The 23,579-nt window shown below is 37.9% G+C and overlaps 1 protein-coding gene across 1 annotated transcript; it reads right to left on the minus strand.

Moving 5' to 3' along the window:
• Positions 1–590: 590 nt before the first annotated feature.
• Positions 591–22,933, minus strand: LOC113052227 (segment polarity protein dishevelled homolog DVL-2-like). Its single transcript, XM_026216614.1, has 15 exons — positions 22,384–22,933; positions 11,845–11,914; positions 9,634–9,779; positions 7,366–7,475; positions 7,107–7,242; positions 6,527–6,614; positions 6,106–6,175; positions 5,860–5,999; positions 5,458–5,534; positions 4,911–4,978; positions 4,186–4,308; positions 3,972–4,103; positions 3,667–3,843; positions 3,339–3,557; positions 591–2,417 (listed from the first exon to the last, which is right to left on the minus strand). The coding sequence occupies exons 1-15, from the start codon at positions 22,542–22,544 to the stop codon at positions 1,867–1,869; spliced, it is 2,268 nt and encodes a 755-aa protein (XP_026072399.1). The 5' UTR covers positions 22,545–22,933; the 3' UTR covers positions 591–1,866.
• Positions 22,934–23,579: the final 646 nt, after the last annotated feature.

Genomic DNA, 23,579 nt, shown 5'->3' on the forward strand with positions numbered 1-23,579 from the left:
AAAAAGTGATTGGTCGGCAGTGGTAACGTATTCATCCAAAAGTTAAAATTCAGAAGATTATACTTACCATCATGTTGTTAACCTCAAATTTACAAGATTATTTAAACTGAAAACAAAATGAGAATTTTTTTTTGTTTACATTTTTTTCCCCCAATAGTTGTTTGTGACAATGCCTGTCAAACTGGGAAAATAACAACACTTAAGAGTTAATTCTCATTAAGTCTCACTTGCAATACATTTAGAAATGGCACGTTGATGCATCACACCACATTTGACATCACTGAACTCATGCCATTGATTCTGTCATGTGTTGTAAGGTGGTGGTGTTGATTTTGCGTATTGAGCTGCAGTACTTCATGTTGCTGCAGTGGAAGGAAAGATTTTGCATAACTAAAAATGTGTGTGATTTACACGAATAATACAACAACCCATGGTGATTCTATATTTAACTCTATATAACACTGATACAGTAGTGATGCATATATAAACACTCTATATAGTATATAAGATAAAGTCTGAAACTAAATCACAAAAATAACAATAGCATCAAACACTTGACAATTCTCAGAGAATGAATGACTAGTTTCGGAGTCAATTCTATCAAATTTATTTGGAGTGACAGCATGCAAAAGTGACAGTATCTGATGATATTCAAAACGTAACACTTCAACATGGCATTCCATTGAGACTCAGTAATTATGCAGCACCTGAATATTTGGACCTTTATATCTATAAAAACTCATAAACACTAAAAATATAAAAAGGCGCTATTATTATCAGCCATGCAAAGATTAAAAAAAAAAAACATCTCTGGAGTAGAACAAAGAATGAACAACCTATTCTACCCAGAAAGTACCTTTTATGGGGTTAAAACTTTCTCTGCACGTACCATTTTAGTACAATCATTTTATAGTCTACCTATTTTTGAGGGTACTAGCAAGTCTTTGAGAGGGATTGAATCAGAAGAGTTCTTAATCTCAGAAACTGGCAACCAAATATTTGTTTCCATGAACCCTGGCTCCAATCAGCAGTACAAAGACAGTTTACAAAGGCAATTTTTTAAGCATATACAGTACATAATACATGAGAGAAAAGCTTTCAGAATTCCTTGGTACACTTTAAAGCACTACTTACAGACATAATACACCTGATCGATTGTTGCAACCTTTTGAATCCTTTTAAAGGTTTTTGAAGGCATGCCTATAGTTTATATCTTGCGATTCTGACTTTTTTTCGTCTGAGTTCTAATTTTGCATCTCGCAATTCTGTTTTTTTTTTTTCACGTCCTATTGATTAAAAAATAAAAAGCTAATTTTTCCTCCCACACAATTGCAAGTTAATATGCCGCAATTTCCTCTCAGAAATGCAAGAAAAAAAGTCTAAATTGTGAGATAAAAGTTGCAATTACCTTTTTATGTTTTTATCCCATGACGGAAACAAGCTTCCATGCTTTATTATTTTTATAGAAGGGTTTTCTTAAAATGTAAGTTTTAATTCATCACTGTTTTTAAAAGCATTTTGTATTCTAGTGAATATCGTGTCGGTCATTTAAAAGGTGTGTAAAGCGAATTTGCTTTTAGAAATATTTTCTGGAAAATCATGAGATCTTAGTCAAAGCCAGACCCAGTTGCGGCTAATACCACAAAGACAAAGGCAAAACAGATTTTGAAGTCTGTGCTATGCAAGACTTCCTACCCTTCTGTTAACCCTGTTCCTACCGTCAAGGACAAAAACTAACTCTAAAGAGCTGCACTGATAAAGTAAACTACATCTCTGTCAGTCACAGAGTAGAACTCACAGTTATCAGGTGATTCTAACCTCTCTGCTTTCACTCCTTCACTTGTGCATCGACGGTTACATCCTTCATTACATCACATCCACAAAAAACTCACTGGGGTTGCCCATGGCCAAATGGAAAGACTGCCTAGAGGCAGTTAGCTCAGGCGGGACGGAGCCCAGGTCTCGGGTTGGTGGAGCTCCTGGAGGCCCACCAGGGGTGCCGGAGGGGGGAAAGCCAGGGTGGGGCGGCAAAGTAGGCGTTTGTGGGTGTGGGGCTCCAAGTGCTAAATGTGGGTGTGGATGCTGGGGCACCATCATCACCATCATTGGGTTGTAAGAAATGGGGATTCCAGGCGGATATGGAGCAAGATGAGCCTGCGGGACACGATGATGCGAGCGCTGGCTCGAGCGCTGACTGGAGCGACTGTGTTCGCTAGGAGTGGCTGAGCCGTGGTCTCGTCTCAGGCTGCTGCGAACAGAGTAATCTGACTCGCTACCGCTGCCAGAACGCGAGTCAGCTCCGCCCCCACCAGGAGATTTATCGTCACGTACGCTACCTCCCGCCGTGCTGCCAGATACACTTTTACTGCCCCTTCTCTTCTCTCCATCACTGCGTGTGGAGCCACTGCTGTGACTCCCTGAGAGAAAGAGAGACAAGAACACAACAGTGTTGACAGGGGCATAAAAACTTTTTATTTGTATACCAATATTAGTTAAGTTTATAGTGTTTTACACACTGATCTATAAATGACTGGATCACTCATCATGTTGTTAACTACCAACGAGTATATTACAATGACTAATACAATCACGTTGTTAATATTGTTCTATAATGAAACGAAAAGCTTAAATGACTATCTTGAAAATAAAGCTTTATGACTTTAAATCCGTACTGTATATAGTCATTTATTTCTATGAATAAATTCAGATTTCAAAATCAGGACTTTGTCGTTTGTTTTATATGTTGAAGTCATGTCCATCTGATGTTTATCATGTTCGCTACTGTAATGAATGTAGGTTTTTACGACATAAAAAAATAACCGTTTACATTCCTAGGGTGTTTGCATTGTAATAATGTACAGAGATACTTCAGATTTATAAACGCTGACTTGTTAGGTGATGTTTTCTCATTAAAATCATACAATTTCCAATTAATTCAACAGAACGTTTACGCACACTAGGGATTACCAATATGGCGGCGCGGCGGCTTCACTTTCATGACGTCATGAGCAATCCAGTTCTATATTATAGATCAGTGGTTTTCAAAGTCAGAACATAAAATGTTTTAAAAAATTATTATCATTTTTATATTACTATTACTAAAATACCATTATATAAATGTAAAATAAAACAGATGAAAACAAAACAAATACAATACAAAATACAATGCACAACAAATAAAAATACAAATGAAAATAAATAAGTGCAGCGTATTTCTAAATTTTAGTTACACTACAATTAAATGTTTTTTGTGAGGCTGCATTTAAAACATTAGTTAAAACTGTGATACTGTGAAATATTACTATGGGCATGCACTGAGGGTCAGTCCAGTTTGTTACCTTCACTGTGCTGGCTGCCTGCACTGCCTGGGCCGTAGCTGTAGTTGGAGAGCTCATGGTAGGGAGGAGGCTGGTTGGAATAGGGGTGAGGGTACTGGTACGTGAAAGAGTGGAGCAGAGGCCATGGTGTTGCTCCTGGCAATGGAAGAGGAGCCAGAGTATCCTGGTCTGAAGCACCACTGGAACCATCGTTATCGTTAAGAGAAAGGTTGGCCATGTCTGAGAGGAAGTAAAATTGAGAGATTAAATCAAGTATGAATTTAGGAAAGATTAACAAGTATTTTGTTTCTTTAAAATTTAATCTTAAATAAAAGCTGATTTTGCTTACAATTTTCACAGTTACTGAAGTCTCCAAATATGTAATAACACTGTTCAGAGAAGGTGATTTTGTTAACAGTGTGTCTGATGAAACCGGCCTTTAGTAGGTTACTGGCATATTTACGAGCTTCCCGTCTGTCCTGAAACCCATCGATGTGATGATACAACCACTCAACCACGTCAGAACCTGTTCTCACAATCATAAAGTCAGAGGAAAAACAAACACTGGATTAGATTGAAGGTCCATTTGTCTCATAGTCACAAAGATCACTTAGGAACAGTGTGTAAATACAGTCTCGGGTAAAAGCCTCTGACCTAAGAAAGCATTGGGAATGGTGATTTTCAGCCACATTCGGTCTCTGACCTCCAGACCGGACTCAGGAGATGCCATGGCCTTAGCAACCGATGCCATGTCAGAGCGAAGAGACAGGTTAAACTCGTCAAATCCTACAAACAGAGTAAGAGAGATTAAATAATGGGGCTAAGAGAGACTGTGCTTGTAAAATGAGAAGACAAGCACAGTACTTACGTTCAGTTTCTGTGACAGATGAGCTGGAGGTGATTGTGCTGCTAGGGTAGGATGGAAACACCCCTGTGAGAGCTACTGAATGATTGACCCATGCTGCTGGATCTATGGGCTGGATTGGCTCATCTGACAGACAAGAGGGGGAAGAATGTAAGATAAACGAATCTCAAATAATATATAAATAATTTGAAACAAAATTCTACATTTACATTACTATTCAGAAGTTCGAGGTCAGTAGGCACTTACGCTCACAGAGGCTGCATTTATTTGACCAAAAAAACTGTAAGACTGTGAATTCTTTCAATGTTGAAAACAGTTGCACAGCCTAAAACTGAAACTTGAATCTTCTGTAACATTATTAATGTCTTTACTATTCTTTTGACCAGTTGAATGCATCCCTGCTTTATAAAATTACTGGTTGCACTTTATTTTACAGTACGTGTACTTACATGTACTTATAATGTATTTATCTAAGAAAGTTCTGGTAATAAAAGGTAATTACATGGGGTAGGGTTAGGGTTAGGGGTAGGTTCAGGGTTAGTACCTAGTTATTACATGGTTATTTTAATTACTATAAGTAAATAGTATGTACATGAGGAACAGGACTGTAAAATAAAGTGCTACCTTACTTTTAAACATTTGAGCAGTTATTTATTATTTTTAGATTTTTAGATTATAATTATTAATTTTAGTAAAGTGAATTAAACCAGAATTAAAATTAGACTCACTGCGTGGCAGGGTGAAATAACCTTGTGGAGAAGGGTCCCAACATTTTGCCACAGTCAGGATGATGGGTCTAAGAGAATAAAAGTGATATTATAACATTGCAGGTTATATATTATTGTCTACTAATATATTTTTACTAATAATAACAACTTGCATAGAGTGCAATACTTGGTCTTCCTGCTGCAAGTAATGTCAAAATAATTTGATTAAGAATATAAGCAATATATTTATGAGAAAGCTTTTATTGTCCAGTGGGAAACCAGTGATATTTTCTTTGAGCCTTGATTTCTGGAGGATGTAAAAACGGATGGATCGGTAAATGGATCATCTTCTGTGGCAGCCCAGAAAATTCTAAAATACACTGCTTGCTAAACCTCCAATTACATCAACCTGTATCTTTTGCTCTTCATTTTGTTGTATTAGTGTAAAAAAAAATTACTTTTTTTGTCAGAAATAGACACATAAATTATTATGAAACTGTCCATTATAAAAATGGGACGTTCCCATGAAGACTTGAAGGCAAGCTTAAAACAATTCTCACAGACTCACCCAGGTTTATGGACAATCTCACGGAGCACTCTGACCGCATCATCATTACTCATGTTCTCAAAGTTGATGTCATTCACCTGCACAGAAACAAGACAACAATCAGTCTGACAAACATTAGAACCAGTCATCAAAACTGCATTAACCCTGCAGCAATGAAAGTACTGATTCTCTGTTTAAGCATAATTACTACTGAAATGGCCGCAATGTTTGTGTCTTGAAGCTGGAATTTGGCCTGAAAATATCATCTTAGATTTTAATGTTGAGCATTTAGGTTTGACAGGAATTAAAACAGCACTCTCACTCATCTGACAGGCCAGTCCTCCATTGAATAGGTTTCAATTTGTGACTGATTTCCCAGAACAAACCACTTCTTCCTATGAGTGTGTATACACAAACACACACCTGCAGCAGCATGTCTCCAGGTTCAATGCGTCCGTCTGCAGCTACAGCTCCTCCCTTCATGATGGAGCCAATATAGATGCCTCCATCACCTCTCTCATTACTCTGACCCACTATACTGATGCCCAGGAAATTATACTTCTCTGTAGGACACAACAAATAGAAAGGAGCACAATATGGATGAAAAACAATTCTTATTTAATAAATAGCAGGACAAAAATGGAGGAACAGGTAAGAAATGGCTCTTACCCATGTTAAGAGTGACTGTAATAATGTTTAAGGACATGGTTGAATCTGTCACACTGCTGAAAGAGGAAGCCTATAAAAAAAAAACAAACAAGAACTCATAAAAACTTAGTTAAATAAAACAAAATGTTCAATTGTATCAAATACTTAGAGAGAAACTCCACGCAATAATTACATTTTGGTCATCATTTACTCCCCTTCATGGTTCCCATCCAGTATAACTTTCTTCTGTGCAATATAAAAGATGATATTTTGAAGAATGTTGGTAACCAAACCGTTTCCATTGCCTCTGACTTTCATTTGACGCATATTATATGGAAAATACAATGGAAGTAAATAGGAAACCAAAACTGTTTGGTTACCAACATTATTCAAAACATCTTCATTTCTGTGAAAAAAAAAAAAAAAAAAAAAAGTTTCATACCCTCTCCAGACGTGGGCGCTGTTTCCTGCGTCTGCGATGGCGTTTCAGCAATCTAGATGCTGTGCTCTGTTCGGTGGAGCTGCTGAATCTGATCGCAAACATTTAGTCAAATAAACATTCACAATCAAGGCATAATCTGCAATATTGATTAATCCGTGCTTCTCAACTGGTTTTGCTTCAGGATAGAGATTTTATTATATAGTAATGGTTACCTAATTACCTAATCTAATACAAACATACAAACCTTTTATCTTCTACCAATGAAAAACGAATGTGCATTAAAAAAAAAATTTAGTTTGATTGGAAGCGTGATTTAAAAAAATAAAAAATAAAAAAAACGAGAAAAAAAAATCAAAACTATCGATAAAAGCATACAGTGATGCTGACACGCTCTTGTAAAGTTCAATCACTTGATTCAGATAACAGAAATAAAACTGGCCTTAAAAAAAAAATTACACAACCTAAAAACAGAGATCTGATTGAAGTGGACTTCTGCAAAGATGAAGCATGTCATTTTCTTGACGCTACAAAACTTTTTCCAACGCCAATCCAATCTTTAATCAAGCGCACTTGCTCTGACCTGCTCATCGTATCGTCCTCATCTGAATCACAGAAGCTCGTGGTGTCCAGTTCACTGCTCATCACTGTGGTGGCACTCTCATAGCCAGCCAGGTGTCTGTCCATACGGGACTGCCCATTCATACGTGGACCTGAGACTAAAAGAGAAAGAGTACAGCAAAATAAACATAGACTGCTTTGTCAATATGGAAATACTACTGACATAACTGATAAAAATGAATAGGTAATGTCAAACAAGCAACACAGGAAACAGAACAGACCATGTTGATCCAAGCTCTCTCTGGGTCGAGGTCTCTCTCTCCTGAAAGACACGACTGACTCAGTCTCTGTCTGATCATCTAAGGAATCCACGCTGCCTGCTGTGTTGGGACTGAGCACACACACACACACACACACACACACAATGCAATGATTTACATTCAAGACACATCTGTACATCTTTGCATGCTGAGCAAACCTTAAACTTTTAAAAGCCAGCTGCCTCTAGCAAACCAATCTCTGATGAGAAACTTGAGAGCATGAGTCACTGGGGGTAATAACCTTCTTAATTAGTATATTTGACCTCATTTCCAGTATATATACAGTATTGTTCAAAATAATAGCAGTACAATGTGACTAACCAGAATAATCAAGGTTTTTAGTATATTTTTTATTGCTACGTGGCAAACAAGTTACCAGTAGGTTCAGTAGATTGTCAGAAAACAAACAAGACCCAGCATTCATGATATGCACGCTCTTAAGGCTGTGCAATTGGGCAATTAGTTGAAAGGGGTGTGTTCAAAAAAATAGCAGTGTCTACCTTTGACTGTACAAACTCAAAACTATTTTGTACAAACATTTTTTTTTTCTGGGATTTAGCAATCCTGTGAATCACTAAACTAATATTTAGTTGTATGTATCTGTGTGGCATGGAGTCAACCAAATTGTGGCACCTCTCAGCTGTTATTCCACTCCATGATTCTTTAACAACATTCCACAATTCATTCACATTTCTTGGTTTTGCTTCAGAAACAGCATTTTTGATATCACCCCACAAGTTCTCAATTGGATTAAGGTCTGGAGATTGGGCTGGCCACTCCATAACATTAATTTTGTTGGTTTGGAACCAAGACTTTGCCCGTTTACTAGTGTGTTTTGGGTCATTGTCTTGTTGAAACAACCATTTCAAGGGCATGTCCTCTTCAGCATAGGGCAACATGACCTCTTCAAGTATTTTAACATATGCAAACTGATCCATGATCCCTGGTATGTGATAAATAGGCCCAACACCATAGTAGGAGAAACATGCCCATATCATGATGCTTGCACCTCCATGCTTCACTGTCTTCACTGTGTACTGTGGCTTGAATTCAGAGTTTGGGGGTCGTCTCACAAACTGCCTGTGGCCCTTGGACCCAAAAACAACAATTTTACTCTCATCAGTCCACAAAATGTTCCTCCATTTCTCTTTAGGCCAGTTGATGTGTTCTTTGGCAAATTGTAACCTCTTCTGCACATGCCTTTTTTTTAACAGAGGGACTTTGCGGGGGATTCTTGAAAATAGATTAGCTTCACACAGACGTCTTCTAACTGTCACAGTACTTACAGGTAACTCCAGACTGTCTTTGATCATCCTGGAGGTGATCATTGGCTGAGCCTTTGCCATTCTGGTTATTCTTCTATCCATTTTGATGGTTGTCTTCCGTTTTCTTCCACGTCTCTCTGGTTTTGCTCTCCATTTTAAGGCATTGGAGATCATTTTAGCTGAACAGCCTATCATTTTTTGCACCTCTTTATAGGTTTTCCCCTCTCTAATCAACTTTTTAATCAAAGTACGCTGTTCTTCTGAACAATGTCTTGAACGACCCATTTTCCTCAGCTTTCAAATGCATGTTCAACAAGTGTTGGCTTCATCCTTAAATAGGGGCCACCTGATTCACACCGGTTTCTTCACAAAATTGATGACCTCAGTGATTGAATGCCACACTGCTATTTTTTTGAACACACCCCTTTCAACTAATTCAACTAATTGCCCAATTGCACAGCCTTAAGAGCGTGCATATCATGAATGCTGGGTCTCATTTGTTTTCTGAGAATCTACTGAACCTACTGGTAACTTGTTTGCCACGTAGCAATAAAAAAAATATACGAAAAACCTTGATTATTCTGGTTAGTCACATTGTACTGCTATTATTTTGAACAATACTGTATATAAAAAAAAACTTAGAATAACATAAATTTACCTGAAAAGCCAAACCAGTTTTAGATTTTAATAACATTTATCATAAATATAATTTATCATGCTTCATTAGCATTTTTTTCTTGTTTTATACCACAAAGCAAATATTTTGACTTATCTATGATACAGGCTGTCTATTTTGAAAAGCAAATACCCCAAAAAGTGTGTTTCCACATCAACTAAAGCTGTGCCTCCCATTCGACAACTTATAATGAGAATGTGTATTTTAAGGGATGGAGAGAGAACTGCTGCAGTCACCAACCACAAAATGACATTCAATGGCACAAAACAGACATGCAAATTAACATACTGGAAGGAAGGGGGTCTGGAGTCTCCAATGCCCCCCGTCCTCTCGGGAGGAGGTGGAGGAAGGGGAGGAGGGGGAGGAGAGGGCTGAGACTGGACCTCTACCGGAGGAGCAGGGGGTTCGGCTGCAGGGGTGTCTGAGGACACCAGCTAACAGAAAGAGAGAAGATTGGTGTGAGAGTGAATATGAGCCATAAAAAACAAGGAACCAAAAAGGATTATGGGAAAAGATCTAATGACGATAATAACACAAATTATTTTTTACCCAACACATACTCATGGAGCTCATTCAAAAGTGTAAAACTGATCACACAATCCTTCAGGTCAGACATATCCAGTGTCTGGGTTTTACGTAACTACCAATTTTAATGAAGACCAAGTTGGAGAGGTACATAGCGGCAAGCAGACAGGAATCTCTATTCAGCTCTGTTTGGGGCGATCAACCTTATCCTTAAGCTTGAATATTAGTGCAATAGAAAATTTTACTTCATGAGAAAAGTAAAAACATCTTCACAAGCTTCACAATAAAACATTGTATGCTAAAGCATAAAAAAAAGTCAAAGCCATGTACTTGAGATACTAAAGACATATCAGATGCATTATAAGAGGCCACATACAGTATCATTGTAAGCCCTTCTCCTTACTTCATGCTAATGGATGCTAGGTTATTGTACACAACTCCTCAAGGGACCTTGAGCTATCCTGACGGTAGTCTACTGTTTCCACCCCAAAGGCTCTGGTTTCATCGAAGCCTTTTGATTTAAGCACCTGCATTTCTTTCAGGGCTTTTAGACGAGGCTGGATTTCAGTCTTCGTGTGAGGGGCCTGACACACTCTATTGGTGCTCTTTAGAGTTTCACTGTGACATATATCAAAACAGACATGTCGCTACAGGGATGATGAGTTTCAGCGAGGTTTAGTAAAATGGTGCAGTTTGCACTCAGAAAACCGAGAACTGTAATGACACTATTAAGCATCATATGAGAGTAGAGAATAAATTAAAAAAAAAAAAAAAAAAAAAAAAAAATATATATATATATATATATATATATATATATATATATATATATATATATATATATATATATATATATATATATATATATATATATATATATATATATATATATATATATATATATATATATATATATATATATATATATATATATATACACACACACTTTATTAGGTACACCTGTTCAATTGCTTGGGAACACAAATTGCTAATCAGTCAATCCCATGGCAGCAACTAAATGCATTTAGGCATCTAGATGTGGTGAAAAAGACATGCTGAAGTTCAAAACATTTCTAGGGTTTACACAGAATGGTCCAATATCCAGTGAGCGCCTCGTTGATGTCAGAGGAGAAAGAGCAGACTGGTTGGAGATGATAGAAAGGCCACAGTAACTCAAATAAACACTAGTTACAACCAAGGTATGCAGAATACCATCTCTGAATGACAACACGTCAAACCCTGAAGCAGATGGGCTACAGCAGCAGAAGACCACACCGGGTGCTGCTCCTGTCAGCTGAGAACAGGAAACGGAGGATACAATTCACACAGGCTCACCAAAATTGGACAATAGAGGACTGGAAAAACATTGCCTGCTCTCATGAGTCTCGATTTCTGCTGCAACATTCAGATGGTGGGGGATATTTTCTTGGAACACTTTGGGCCCCTTAGTGTCAATTGAGCATCGTTTAAACGCCACAGCCCACCTGAGTATTGCTGCTGACCATGTCCTTCCCTTTATGACTACAGTGTACCCATCTTCTGATGACTACTTCCAGCAGGATAATGCACCATGTCACAAAGCTAAAAATAATCTCTGACTGGTTTCATGAACATGACAATGAGTTCACTTTACTCAAGTGGCCTCCACAGTCACAAGATCTCAATCCAATAGAGCAGCTTTGGGAAGCGATGAGATTCGCATCATGGATGTGCAGCTGACAAATCTGCAGCAACTGACTGATATTATCATGTCAATATGGACCAAAATCTCAGAGGAATGTTTCCAACACATTGTTGAATCTACCTAACGAAGAATTAAGTCAGTTCTGAAGGCAAAAGAGGTCCAACCCGGTACTAGCCAGGTGTACTTAAATACACCAGTGTGTGTGTGTGTGTGTGTGTGTGTGTGTGTGTGTGTGTGTATGTAAAGAGCTACTGCTGACTGACAGAGAGAACTGGAACAGGAACAGTTCTTACCCAGGAGACAACTCTTCCATTGAAGCACGGCAGCTTGGCACTGTCATCCGAGATCTCCTCCTTCACCACCCTGAGCAGAAACAATTACAGAAGAGAGACAGCATTAAAATTAAGGAACACACATTTTGACAGATTTATGTAGGCTATTTATACATAAATGCATGCATCTAGACAATTTTGACTTTACTTATGGTATGTATATCCTAGATTTTTACAATATATTAAGAAAATATGAGTGCTTGCACTTAAAAAACAACACACTGTCACAATGCTGATATTTAATGTTAATATCCCAATTTTAATATCCCACTTTTTTTTTCTCCTAGTATTATATTCTGTTCCCAGTCATTTTTTTTCTGTGTGGTCAGCAGGCTACAAAATGACCACTGAGCATGCGCAGGTTGTGTGAAGAAGTCCGTCGCTACCCACACTTCTATAGGTTCACATTACTATGTCCAGGCTCATGTTAATAAACTGAACACAGTTTAGGTCCGGCAGTGCATTCCAGGAGCAGTGCAGTGCAGCAATCATTTCTACAAGTTCATTTTTGCTGCACTGCAAGTGAAGAAATAAAGTAACAGCGCATTGTTTGCGGTAAATATGAACATGGATTGACACAAACATTTTGTAATTACACCAAAAATACATATAATTAAAGTCTACTGTGTTTTATAGTCAACACATAAAACTTTGACTAAGTTTAAAGTGCTTTTAGATAAACAAAGCAATAATAGATGGCACTCGTGGAGGTAGTAAAACAAAGTTCTTTATGAACGCAGGGTTGCTTGTAATAAAGATTTAAATGCAAAAGAAAGGGCAGCAGAGCTGACTGTTGGTGAGTTTTAATTTAGAATGTTTGTGATAATGTAAGAAAATAAGTTTAAATGTTTTGCCACTTGCTTGAGCAACTTAATTTATCAATCTAGAAGTAAATGCAAAAGTAAAAAACATTGAATAATGTGTTTCTTATATTTACTGCATTTAAACATGTCTATGAAAGATTATATTACTGTAGTGTGTAAAAAAAAAAAAAGAATCGCAATGCTGAAAAAGCATTTTACAATTGCAAGTTACAATGTTTGGATTTTAAATCAAAATAATGGATAAATATTGTGTTTCTAGTAAACAGCCATGGATCAGTTGCAGACCCCTGTGTGAAAGCACTAACCACAGATGGGGTCTAATTTACGAAACTAACATACGACAGAAATGAATGTCATTTCAATGCAAAACCTGGAGTTGATCAGGATGGACGTGAGTGGTGGCTACGATCAAATCTCACATCTGGGGCCCGTTCTTCGTACGTCGCTAACTCAGTTAGCTGGATTTGAATGTTGACGATTTGGCGTGATCTTGGATCGTTTGGTTCTTCCAAGCTCATCCCGGAGCTGCTGTCATAGCAACAGGTCCGTTAGCTTAAACCTGCTCGGGAGGTTCTGCTCAAACAGAACTGATACTCAAAATATGTCTGTTACCACCGCTACTTTATTACAAGAGTATCGTACTGATCCAGGGACAATAATTTAAAATAATAATCATTAAAAAAATTTTTTTTAAATAATATAAAAATGCTGTGTAGTCCATAACAGCCTACTATAGACAGCCAGTTTTACTCACTGAAATATTTATTTGTCATAAAAGTATTACTTCATAATTGTATTAGAGTCTTACACACATGCTATACAGATAATAGAGTCGTGCATTATTTTGAGTGATGACTGCTATTATAAGAGTGGCTTGATGGAGCGCAGGAGATGCAGATAACATGATACTGACCCTTAAGAAACTTTCATTAATGCTGTCACGTAACAATATGTCCAAATATAAAATGAAATGAATAGATAATTTCTACATTGAAATAAAAATGTAAAGACTGCACAACTATTATAAATTGCGAATCGAAATAATTGGGAATCATGAAAAAAATTCTAATAAAAACAAAAACATGTAGGCCTATCTATTATCTGTTTCATGAATCTATTATAACATTTATGTAGTTTTGTTTGCTTGGCTGTTTCCTTATAAAAGTCTAGAAATTTGTCAAGTTTTTTGTCAGGTGTCGTTTTAAATTATATGACGTCATTACATTGCCGTCTTGCCACCAGCCAATCGCTGCACTGCTGATCATGGTTTCGAGTATCGATACATATCCCCTTTTAAGCCAAACATGAACGCGCAATTATCTCAGATAACTCAATCCAGCGATACTAATCATACACAACAAGTGTGTTCGAAGAACCCAATTAGCCGGATCATGATTAGCACGATGATATCATCTTGGATATGTCATTTGATCTCGGATGTAATAAGTGACGTACGAAGAACGGGCCCCTGGTCTCAGCTTGTGTACGCAACATTTTGAGTTGGGCCTTGCGCGCAGAATTGTAGAATGACAGCATTTTGTTTTTATTTTTATTTTAATTTTTCAGACATTCGAACAAAGCTCAATAGTCGTTCGTTAACCAGTAAAGATTTTATACAGGTCTTTCGCATTATATGCACAAATAGCAGTGTAAAAAAAAACCCACGAGGATTCAATTGTTGCATCAGGCACCTACAGCGTTTCTGTGAAAGGAGAAAAACTGAAATTAAGTCTATAAAATAAATTTCAAAAATGGATCACACAAAATATAGAATGGACTATAATATAATTAACAGAAGGATAAAAAAAAAAACACTGCAACAAGTGTTTTGTGACACTCTTAATGCATGTTATTTCCTTTCTTTATATCTTTATTTGATTTAATCCATCTGATTTGCCTTATGTATACAAAAAACAACAAGTTCTACCATTGCCTGACATTACAGCCATTCATCATCAAACTACAATGCAGTCAACCAAACATAAAAGTTGTACTGTTTATTTTAAAAGGTTCGCTGTAAAATCAGCGTGCAGTTCCCAAACAAACATTTTTGCGCATTTGAAGGATTTTACACGGATATTAGAACTAGAGTGAAGTACAAATGTTTAGGCTACATATTGAATAATAGTTATGCAAACAGATGTTATAAATATGGTAAAAATGGAAACATTTGAATTCTTGTGGTATGAGACATATCACGTGAGATATGTGAGACGTGAGCCCAATGCCATTTCAGCTTTGCTTGATATTTGTATGCAGTTTATAATGAATGCCACTTTAGCCTACTTTTTGTTGTATTTTATAGTTTAATATATAATTTTATAACTACTTATTTTTCATTCTTCGTTCTGTTCTGAATACCATTAAATTAAAAAGTTTAGTTGTAGAGTGAGGGTAACTAAATTAGCTGTTTATAATTTACCAGTTTTTAAAGAGCCAGTAAGATGAAAATTCTAAGCTTCCTATCACTGTTTATAAGTCCTGTACATTAGGTTTAAATCCATCCAAGGTTAAAAACACTGTCATTTTGTCAAAATATCATTTTAAAATTACCTCAATTCTCAGAGATCCCCAAACGGTTCACGCGAAGCTGTTCAAAAGATTCAGTTTCCTTAAACCCCACCTTTCTGTAGCATACTGTGTTCTGATTGGTCAACTAACATAGGTTTGATTGGTTGTTCCGCACACACCTCCACGGTAAACTATGCGTTAGCATCTGTTTGGGGTGAATTATGTCTTTTTGCTCTCATCGCAAAGCAAACAGTAAAACAAAAAACTTGAACAGTCTCGCTGCTTTTTCTTCTGTGTGGGTGTATTCAAGCCGCGCGCTTCAGTTTGAATCTGAATAGCGCGTTCAACGCGGGGACGTGGTCACATTAGATATAATGAAGGGAGACGTGAAAAACAGACATCGCGTTGTTTTCATATGGATTACTTTATCACAGAATATCTGTTTTAGGCAGCACTTGTTTAGTTTTAAAGTAGTCATGTCAAGCTTTCTATAGATATCTCTCTCATGTCTCTTCATTGAGAATTCACGGAGTAACACTTCATTTTAATGACGTGTTTGTACATGACGATCAACGCAGACAGGCTGCAGACAGCACACATACTGATAAGACGCTCGGGAGAAAACAGACACATAACCTCATAATCATACTTCGCGTTGTGATTAGGAGATGCTCGTTGTTCTAAATAAAGTTGATAATGAACCATCTTTTATGGCCAAACGCTTTGAAAATCCCCCGCTGTACTCAAAGAGATTAGAAAAGCAGTCATCAGTGAAATGTTGTGAACAAAACAAAAGGGATTTGTTGTACTGCTCTGGTATTGTGGTGAAAAAGAATTTTAGCCATTGGTTCTTCTGATCTTCATTCTTTGGCAGTGAAAATAAAACAAACGGTCTCCTCGACATGATGCTATCACACCAAATAGAGCGTCTGTGTGTGGGGGTGGGGCAGATCAGAGTTCCTTTTCTCCCAACACGGTAGGCGGAGATTATTATGCAAAGTGCTCCTAGTGACGTACATAGAGATGGGCAAAATATTTGAAATCTATAACGACTTGTTTCAGCGATTCAGAGTCGACTCCTTACTTTAGAAGCCAATAACTTTATAAATCATGTACTTTTTGATTTAATTATTTGCACATTGTTTACACAGATGGACAGCTACATCATACACTGTAATACAGGCAATTTTTGATTTCCCATCTGTGTGGCTCTTTAAATTATAGACTAGGCCTATGTATAAATTACATAAATTAATGTAGCCTAAATGTTTGCAAATACAAGGTTAATGGGTGTTTTTGGAGTAAGATCAATTTCTCTTTCATGAGATTACTTCCTCTTTTTGGCCGTGTTCGGTTTCTCTCGGTCGTAAACTCTAGGATGAGGTTTCTAAGGCCCTGTCCCAAATGAAACACTTCATGTGCATTTGCTGTCTTATGGACTTGCAATGGCTGCCACGTGCACATGTCCGTTAAGTCCACGAGACCGTAGGGGGTCCCGCTTGTCATTTTAGAATTCAGAAGAGTGCTTGCACCCTTTGCGTCCGTTATGCACCCCCCAATCCTCACTTCCACCAAGCCCACACTGAGGCAAGCTCCACAGCAGACTTCTACCCAACAGTCAAAGTGGCATTGCATCATGCAAGTGAGGACTCAAGAGGAAGACCGCAAGGGTTTAGAGTGCCATTTGGGACAGGGTCTAAACCAGGGTGTTTTTAGGGAAGTGATATTCAAATGATGATTGTTTTCTGCTGCCACATTTACCAACGTATGATCATTCGTACAATGAGATTGGCGACATACAAATGTTTCATGAAATCACACGTGAACTCTGTCGTAAGTTGATTTGTGCACTTTGCGCTCGTTTCTATGATATGATAAACGAGGACCATGGAGTGCATGCGCACTACAAATGTAGTATGAGGCCACCTCGCATACAGCTCACTAAATCAGGCTTGTGCTGTTTGTAAGCTATTGGGCAAATGATCGGTGACAGGCCTCAAAAATCCTGATTGGTGCACCCCTATTTACAATATTACAGTTTTTACAGATTAATGCAATCTTGGTGAGAATAATAGACTTCTTTCTTACAAAAAAAAAACAAAACAAAACAAAAAAACACTGACCCCAAACTTTTGAATGGTAATGTGCATGAACTCTTACTGATGCTGCCAAGGCTAAACAAGACAGATGACTATTTTAGTCAACTAGATAACATTATATTGTTGACAATTCAGCAGACCACCTCTCATTGCCATGAAATATAGAATACAGCACTGGAAAACAAATGTTTAATTTGGCAAGGCATAACGATGGATGTAAAATGTATTTTGTATGTATTTTTAGTAGCAATGCAGCACTGGCAGCACATTAAGCCAAAGTATAATCAGAGTTAGGCAATTGAATATGTATCAGCAATATAACAGCGATACGTTTTCTAATCTCAGTCTTCTCTCCATAAACCATTGCTATTTCTTATCTGCAACCAAACAAACAATCGACTATGATGCAACTCCACAACAATTTCACAAAGCACTTCCTGAAAGCAAAGCTCTCCTGCACTTTTAACGCTTGTGAAACAATCCCACCCCCAAACCCTCTAAGGAGGCTAATTAAGCCCAACATCTGTACTTGAAAAACAACTCTTGACCTCTAACACAGCCCACACAAACTGATTTTAACAAAAGCTCTTACAAAAGAATGAGCTCTGGACTTAAGACCCTGTTACAATTTGGCAGCAGCCATTTGGATATTTACTTTGGGGAAGTCGTGGCCTAATGGTTAGAGTCGAACAACCCAATCGAAGGGTTGTGAGTTCGAGTCTCGGGCTGGATGGAATTGTGGGTGGGAGAAGTGCGTGAACAGCTCTCTCTCCACCTTCAATACCACGACTTAGGTGCCCTTGAGCAAGCATCGAACCCCCAACTGCTCCCCGGGCGCCGCAGCATAAATGGCTGCCCACTGCTCCGGGTGTGTGCTCACACTGTGTGTGTGTGTTCACTGCTCTGTGTGTGTGCATTTCGGATGGGTTAAATGCAGAGCACAAATTCTGAGTATGGGTCACCATACTTGGCTGAATGTCACTTTCACTTCACTTTTATTTTCATTAGGACTTTTTGCACTTAACACAGTCTGAGAAAAAATGTAACAGGAATAAAACTGCACACATATCTAGGCCTGTATTCTTAAAGGGGGGGTGAAATGCTATTTCATGCATACTGAGTTTTTTACACTGTTAAAGAGTTGGATTCCCATGCTAAACATGGACAAAGTTTCAAAAATTAAGTTGTAAGTTTTTTTTCCCAAAAATACTCCTTCCGGTTTGTCACAAGTTTAGGAAAGTTTTTTTCGAGTATGGGTCTGTGTGACGTTAGATGGAGCGGAATTTCCTTATATGGGTCCTTAGGGCACTTCTGCCGGAAGAGCGCGCGCTCTCATATAGCAGAGCACTGAGAGCACAACAGACTTCACTGATCAGAGCGAGAGCGTCGCGAAATGTCACAAAGGAAGTGTATTTTTGGTTGCCAGGGCAAGACAACCCTGCACAGATTACCAAAAAAAAAAACAGCATTAAGGGACCAGTGGATGGAGTGTATTTTTTACAGAGCATCAACGGAGTTGTGCAAGTGTTTTTTTTTTTTCCCTGCATTTCGAAGATGCTTGTTTTACAAACAAGGCCCAGTTTGACGCCGGATCATTTATTTCTTAAGGATAATGCAGTCCCAACGAAAAAGGGTCACGATCGTGTGTTGGAACCACATGCGGTGAGTAAAACTGCTTCAAATATATCTTTGTTGTTAACTTAGCTATTGACGCGTAAGCACATCAAGTAAACAACATGCGATGTTGTCATCAAACTGCACTTTCCACGTGTACAGCTTAAGCATAAAGTGGAACTTAGTCATTTTCCAAAACCGCTAAGCAAATATATACAGTTTCAGTACATACCACATACAGATGTCGTTGCTGATGCTGCTCTTGTTAAATTTCAGCCTCTGGATCTGATTCTGGATCATAAATATACGCTGAATCTGACTGTTAGTCATGGTTTGTTTTGGATAATGTTTTTTTCCTCACGGTAATGTCACAGCTTCCAAAGGCTCTCAACGCAAAAGCCTATTCGCGCTCGTGATTCTTTAGCTCCGCTCACACGTCACGCCTCCAAGCGCTCGTGTTTTTCTGGGAAAAAACGGTACAGACTATCTTATATCTTATATCTCTTATAAATATAATAAAACTAAAGACTTTTTGGAGTTATGAAGGATGCAGTACTACTCTATAGGTACTCAAGATTAACAGGATATTGAGTGAAAACAAGCATTTCACCCCCCCTTTAAAGGTTCTAAAATTCGTATCAGAGAACTTCTAATTAAGATTAAAAATCTTTAAAGAGTCTTAGCTTAAAAGTGATTCAGGACCAATCCGAGAGCAGTGAGGAGGCGGGGCTGACCCAGTTGCTAGCTTTGACACAGTCTTATGAAAACTGTGATTGGTTGGTTGTCCAAGAAGGAAATAAAAAAGACTTGGTAAAATTCGCATTTTAGGGGCTAAATTTCAAGTTATTGGTATTTGGGTAGCTTCAACCCACGGACATGAAAAACAAACGCAGACTTGGCAACACTGGTTCAGGTGGAGCGGCAGTTACTACACAGAGCCGTAGTCTACCAACAACTAACACAAAATCGCTTTCAAAATTGACAAAGAATCGCCTGCGTTACTTCCATTTCTGGTACTATGGCATTTTTGTGCGGTGTCAGAGAAGCATGGCTCTAATAAGATCTACACAAAAATAATCCCTGCAGGATCTAATGTGTAGCATCTTATTAACTCACTGTCTTGCATTGTGCAACACATTTCTTCTCCTCTTTATGTTTCATCCATTTCTCCACTCCTAAAGAAACTCTTAAGCCTCTTAAAAGTCCTCATCTGTACTCTTAACGACTTTGGAATTACTTTGAATTACTTTTTTCTTTACTAGGATCTTTTCTTTAATTTTAAGAGGAAACACCCACATTTCTTAGAATTTTGTTTCTAGGAACAACTCTTAGCACTAAGATTTTTCATGAATACGGGCCCTGGTCTGTACCCTTGTATATAAAAATTAAAAAAAAAAACAGCAGAGAGAATGTTGAGGAGGCCTGGAGAAACCAAGGGGTCCCCAGCTTCTCTCTCTCACTCACTCACTCGCTTTCTGTTGATTCTATCCCAGACACTAAGCAAATGGTCCGTCACCAGCCTCCAATCATATCCCTTCCCAAACCCCAGCCACTGCCACACACAGTCAGACTGACAGCTGGCTCAACACACTGCAAATCAGCACTGCAGCATCACAGCGCCGCCTGCTCCCTGCCCCACTCCACTACCGTATCAGCTTACATCCGCGTCCGACGCCATTCAACAATAAACACACACATCCACCCTTTTCCACAATAACAAAAATGAGACATTCTCAGCCTTTCTTCCAAAACAGGAAAGAAGAAACGATCAAGTCTGCAGATTTCACTTTCCCGGTAAAATCCAGAGTAATCAGATCCCAGTAATGCAGTTACATCAATTCAGCGGTGTTTTACTAGAACAAGACACAGATGGCTGACATTTTGGCTGCAGGGTTAAATAATTGCTATTTTGCAAATCCCTTTACCTGTAAACCATGTTAGCTCCACTCTTATGATGAAAATTTGTTATTGTTAATGAGAAAGGCAGAACAGATCTGCTCTTGTTTTATGGTCTAAGTAAATATTATGAAAGCCATTTTTGCCAAATGTACAATGTAATTGTGACATTTTAGATCACAATTTGGAGAACTACAAGATGCAAAATCAGAATTCTAAGAAAAACTAAATCTGGATTCCAAGATATATAATCATAAATGTGAGATAAAAACTCATGCATGCAGTATAAAAAAAATACAACAGATTAATGTTCTAAAACATTTGTTTTATTGACTGTACATTTACAGTGCTTCAGGTGAATGTCTTTGATTTATATCAAAATGAACCTAGTGTAAGCTGTCCAATTTATGGAGCATTTACAGTCAGGTGATAACATCCAAATTTGCTTAGATTACAGACATTCCAGTAGCATCTGGAGAATGCATTACTGACAAGTAGGTAGCTTAGATTTATTAGCTGGTATTCTGTCCATGGCAGGACGATTCAGGACAAATATGTGGTTAAAGACAAAGAACTCTACTCTTTATAATAATAAAAAAGACACCAAGACAGCAGTGGGACACTAAAAACCTGGCCTGTAACCATGTAAAGGATGATAATCTCACTACACAAGGAATATAATGTGTAGAAGACAGAATAGCTACAAATTACAAACTACCAAAAGTTTAGGGTCAGTAAGATCCCTTAATGTTTTTTAAGAGGTCTTACTAAGAGTGCACTTATTTGATCAAAATAAACTAAAAACAGTAATATTGTGAAAATTATTACAATTTAAAATGTTTATATATTTTAAAATGTAATTTATTCCTGTGATTGCAAAGTTACATTTTCCATAGCCATTCCTCCAGTCTATCTTTGTCACATGATCCTTCAGAAATGAGATCTGGTGCTTATTATCAATGTTGAAAACAGTTATGCTGCTTCATGTTTTTGTAGAAACTGTAAGTAACACTTACTTAATAATAAAATAAATTAATATGAAGTTCAGAAATACAACATTTATATAAAATATTTTGTAATACTTTAAAATACTTTTTGTTGAAACTTTGAATTGAATGTGTCCTTGACGAATACCAGTATTGATTTTTTTTTCGTACTGACCCCAAACTTTAAATGCATATTTAAAACTATTTAAGAAATTACACATCTTAGATCATAATTCTTACATCAAGCCTTAAAAGAATATGACTAGGGTATATTTAATATCAAACAGTTGCTCAAGGGTACACAAACAGTTTCTTTCTACACAACTCGTTTATGGACAAGGTATTTTCATTTAGCCTAAACCTGCAAAGCACCACTGCAAACTCTGATAAACTCTGTCGAGAAGTGCCTTGAATCAACTAGACCACCCAGACCAGTGTCCTTCTCGTGTAAAACCCTTATCTAACCCTCACAACAACATCAGACACAAAATAAACACAGATGTATTTCTTACACATAAAGGCATTCCTTTGTTATGGCTATTCGTGCACATATTTCCCGCATTCACTCACCCGAAGTCCTGGTCCATAGACTTGAAGAAGAATTTGTAGTTCGGCTTATTCAAGACCTGTTTAAAATCCAGTAAAGTGATTTTTTCAGCCGCTATGGGAATCTTCACCAAGTACGGCGTCTCCTCTTCGTCAATGTGATAAATTATTTTAGTCTCCGCCATGTCTCCCAACTCAAGACAACTTTCCCGTTGTTCTACGAAAGTATGGAAGAGGCAGCAGCTATGCTAGTAATGTTAGCCAGTGCTCCGGAGAGAAGGGGGTTGAGAAAACTCGTCTACCACAATACTACTATCCAATAACACTGCCCCGGCGAGCGCATCCAGTATAAACAAAGAAAACAGCGCTATTGTGCCTAACTTTTGGTGTCTTGAACTCCCAAAAGTGTCATGATTTCTGTTAAAATGTTAAAAACACACCTACCACCAGCTACACTGTAACAACATTTCCCTCGTACAAAAAACACATGGGGGATTTGAAATACTTCTCGGCTCGGGCCATAGAGGCGTGTGACGAAAGAGAGGCGCCCAGGCCTTCCCACTGGTCCCTTGTACTGGGGCATGTCCATATGAGTGGTGCTATTGTGGAACTAGGGGGGATTTTGATTCATCCCAGTGAATCGAATCTTTTAAAGCTGCAGTAGGTAACTTTTGTAAAAATATATTTTTTACATATTTGTTAAACCTGTCATTATGTCCTGACAGTAGAATATGAGAGATAATCTGTGGAAAAAATCAAGCTCCTCTGGCTCCTCCCAGTGGTCCTATTGCCATTTGCAGAAAGTCATCCGCTCCCGGTAAGAAACAACCAATCAGAGCTGCGGTCCGTAACTTTGTTTGTGTTCAAAATGTAGAAAAATGTATATAATAAGCGAGTACACCATGAATCCATTTTCCAAACCCTGTTTTTAGCTTGTCCTGAATCACTAGGGTGCACCTATAATAAGTGTTTATATTCAGACTATTTTAGATTGCTTCGGGGGTACAGCGGTGGAGTAACCTCGTACCTTTGTGATTCCTCATAGAACTCAACAGAGAGAAGTAGTTCCGGCTACGATGTTCTTCCGCAAAACGCTAGCAGTTCTGTTTATTAACCGCTAGAGCCTCAAAAGTTACCTACAGCAGCTTTAAATCAGTTCCCTAATAAAAGATTTGTTTACGAACCATTTCTGCAAGTTACGCCAGTAGGTGGCGAGGTGG

Source organism: Carassius auratus, chromosome 32 (genome assembly GCF_003368295.1).
Source record: "Carassius auratus strain Wakin chromosome 32, ASM336829v1, whole genome shotgun sequence".
NCBI classification, from domain to species: domain Eukaryota; kingdom Metazoa; phylum Chordata; class Actinopteri; order Cypriniformes; family Cyprinidae; genus Carassius; species Carassius auratus.

What these genes read in the sequence shown, in the direction of transcription:
- LOC113052227 (XM_026216614.1), bottom strand. Translation starts at nt 22,544, where the DNA reads ATGGCGGAGACTAAAATAATTTATCACATTGACGAAGAGGAGACGCCG. An exon ending in AGCGCCCACGTCTGGAGAGG is followed by an intron (nt 6,176 to 6,526) that starts GTATGAAACTTT and finishes TTTTTTTTATAG; the next exon opens with GCTTCCTCTTTCAGCAGTGT. An exon ending in ATCTGTCACAGAAACTGAAC is followed by an intron (nt 4,104 to 4,185) that starts GTAAGTACTGTG and finishes CTCTGTTTGTAG; the next exon opens with GATTTGACGAGTTTAACCTG.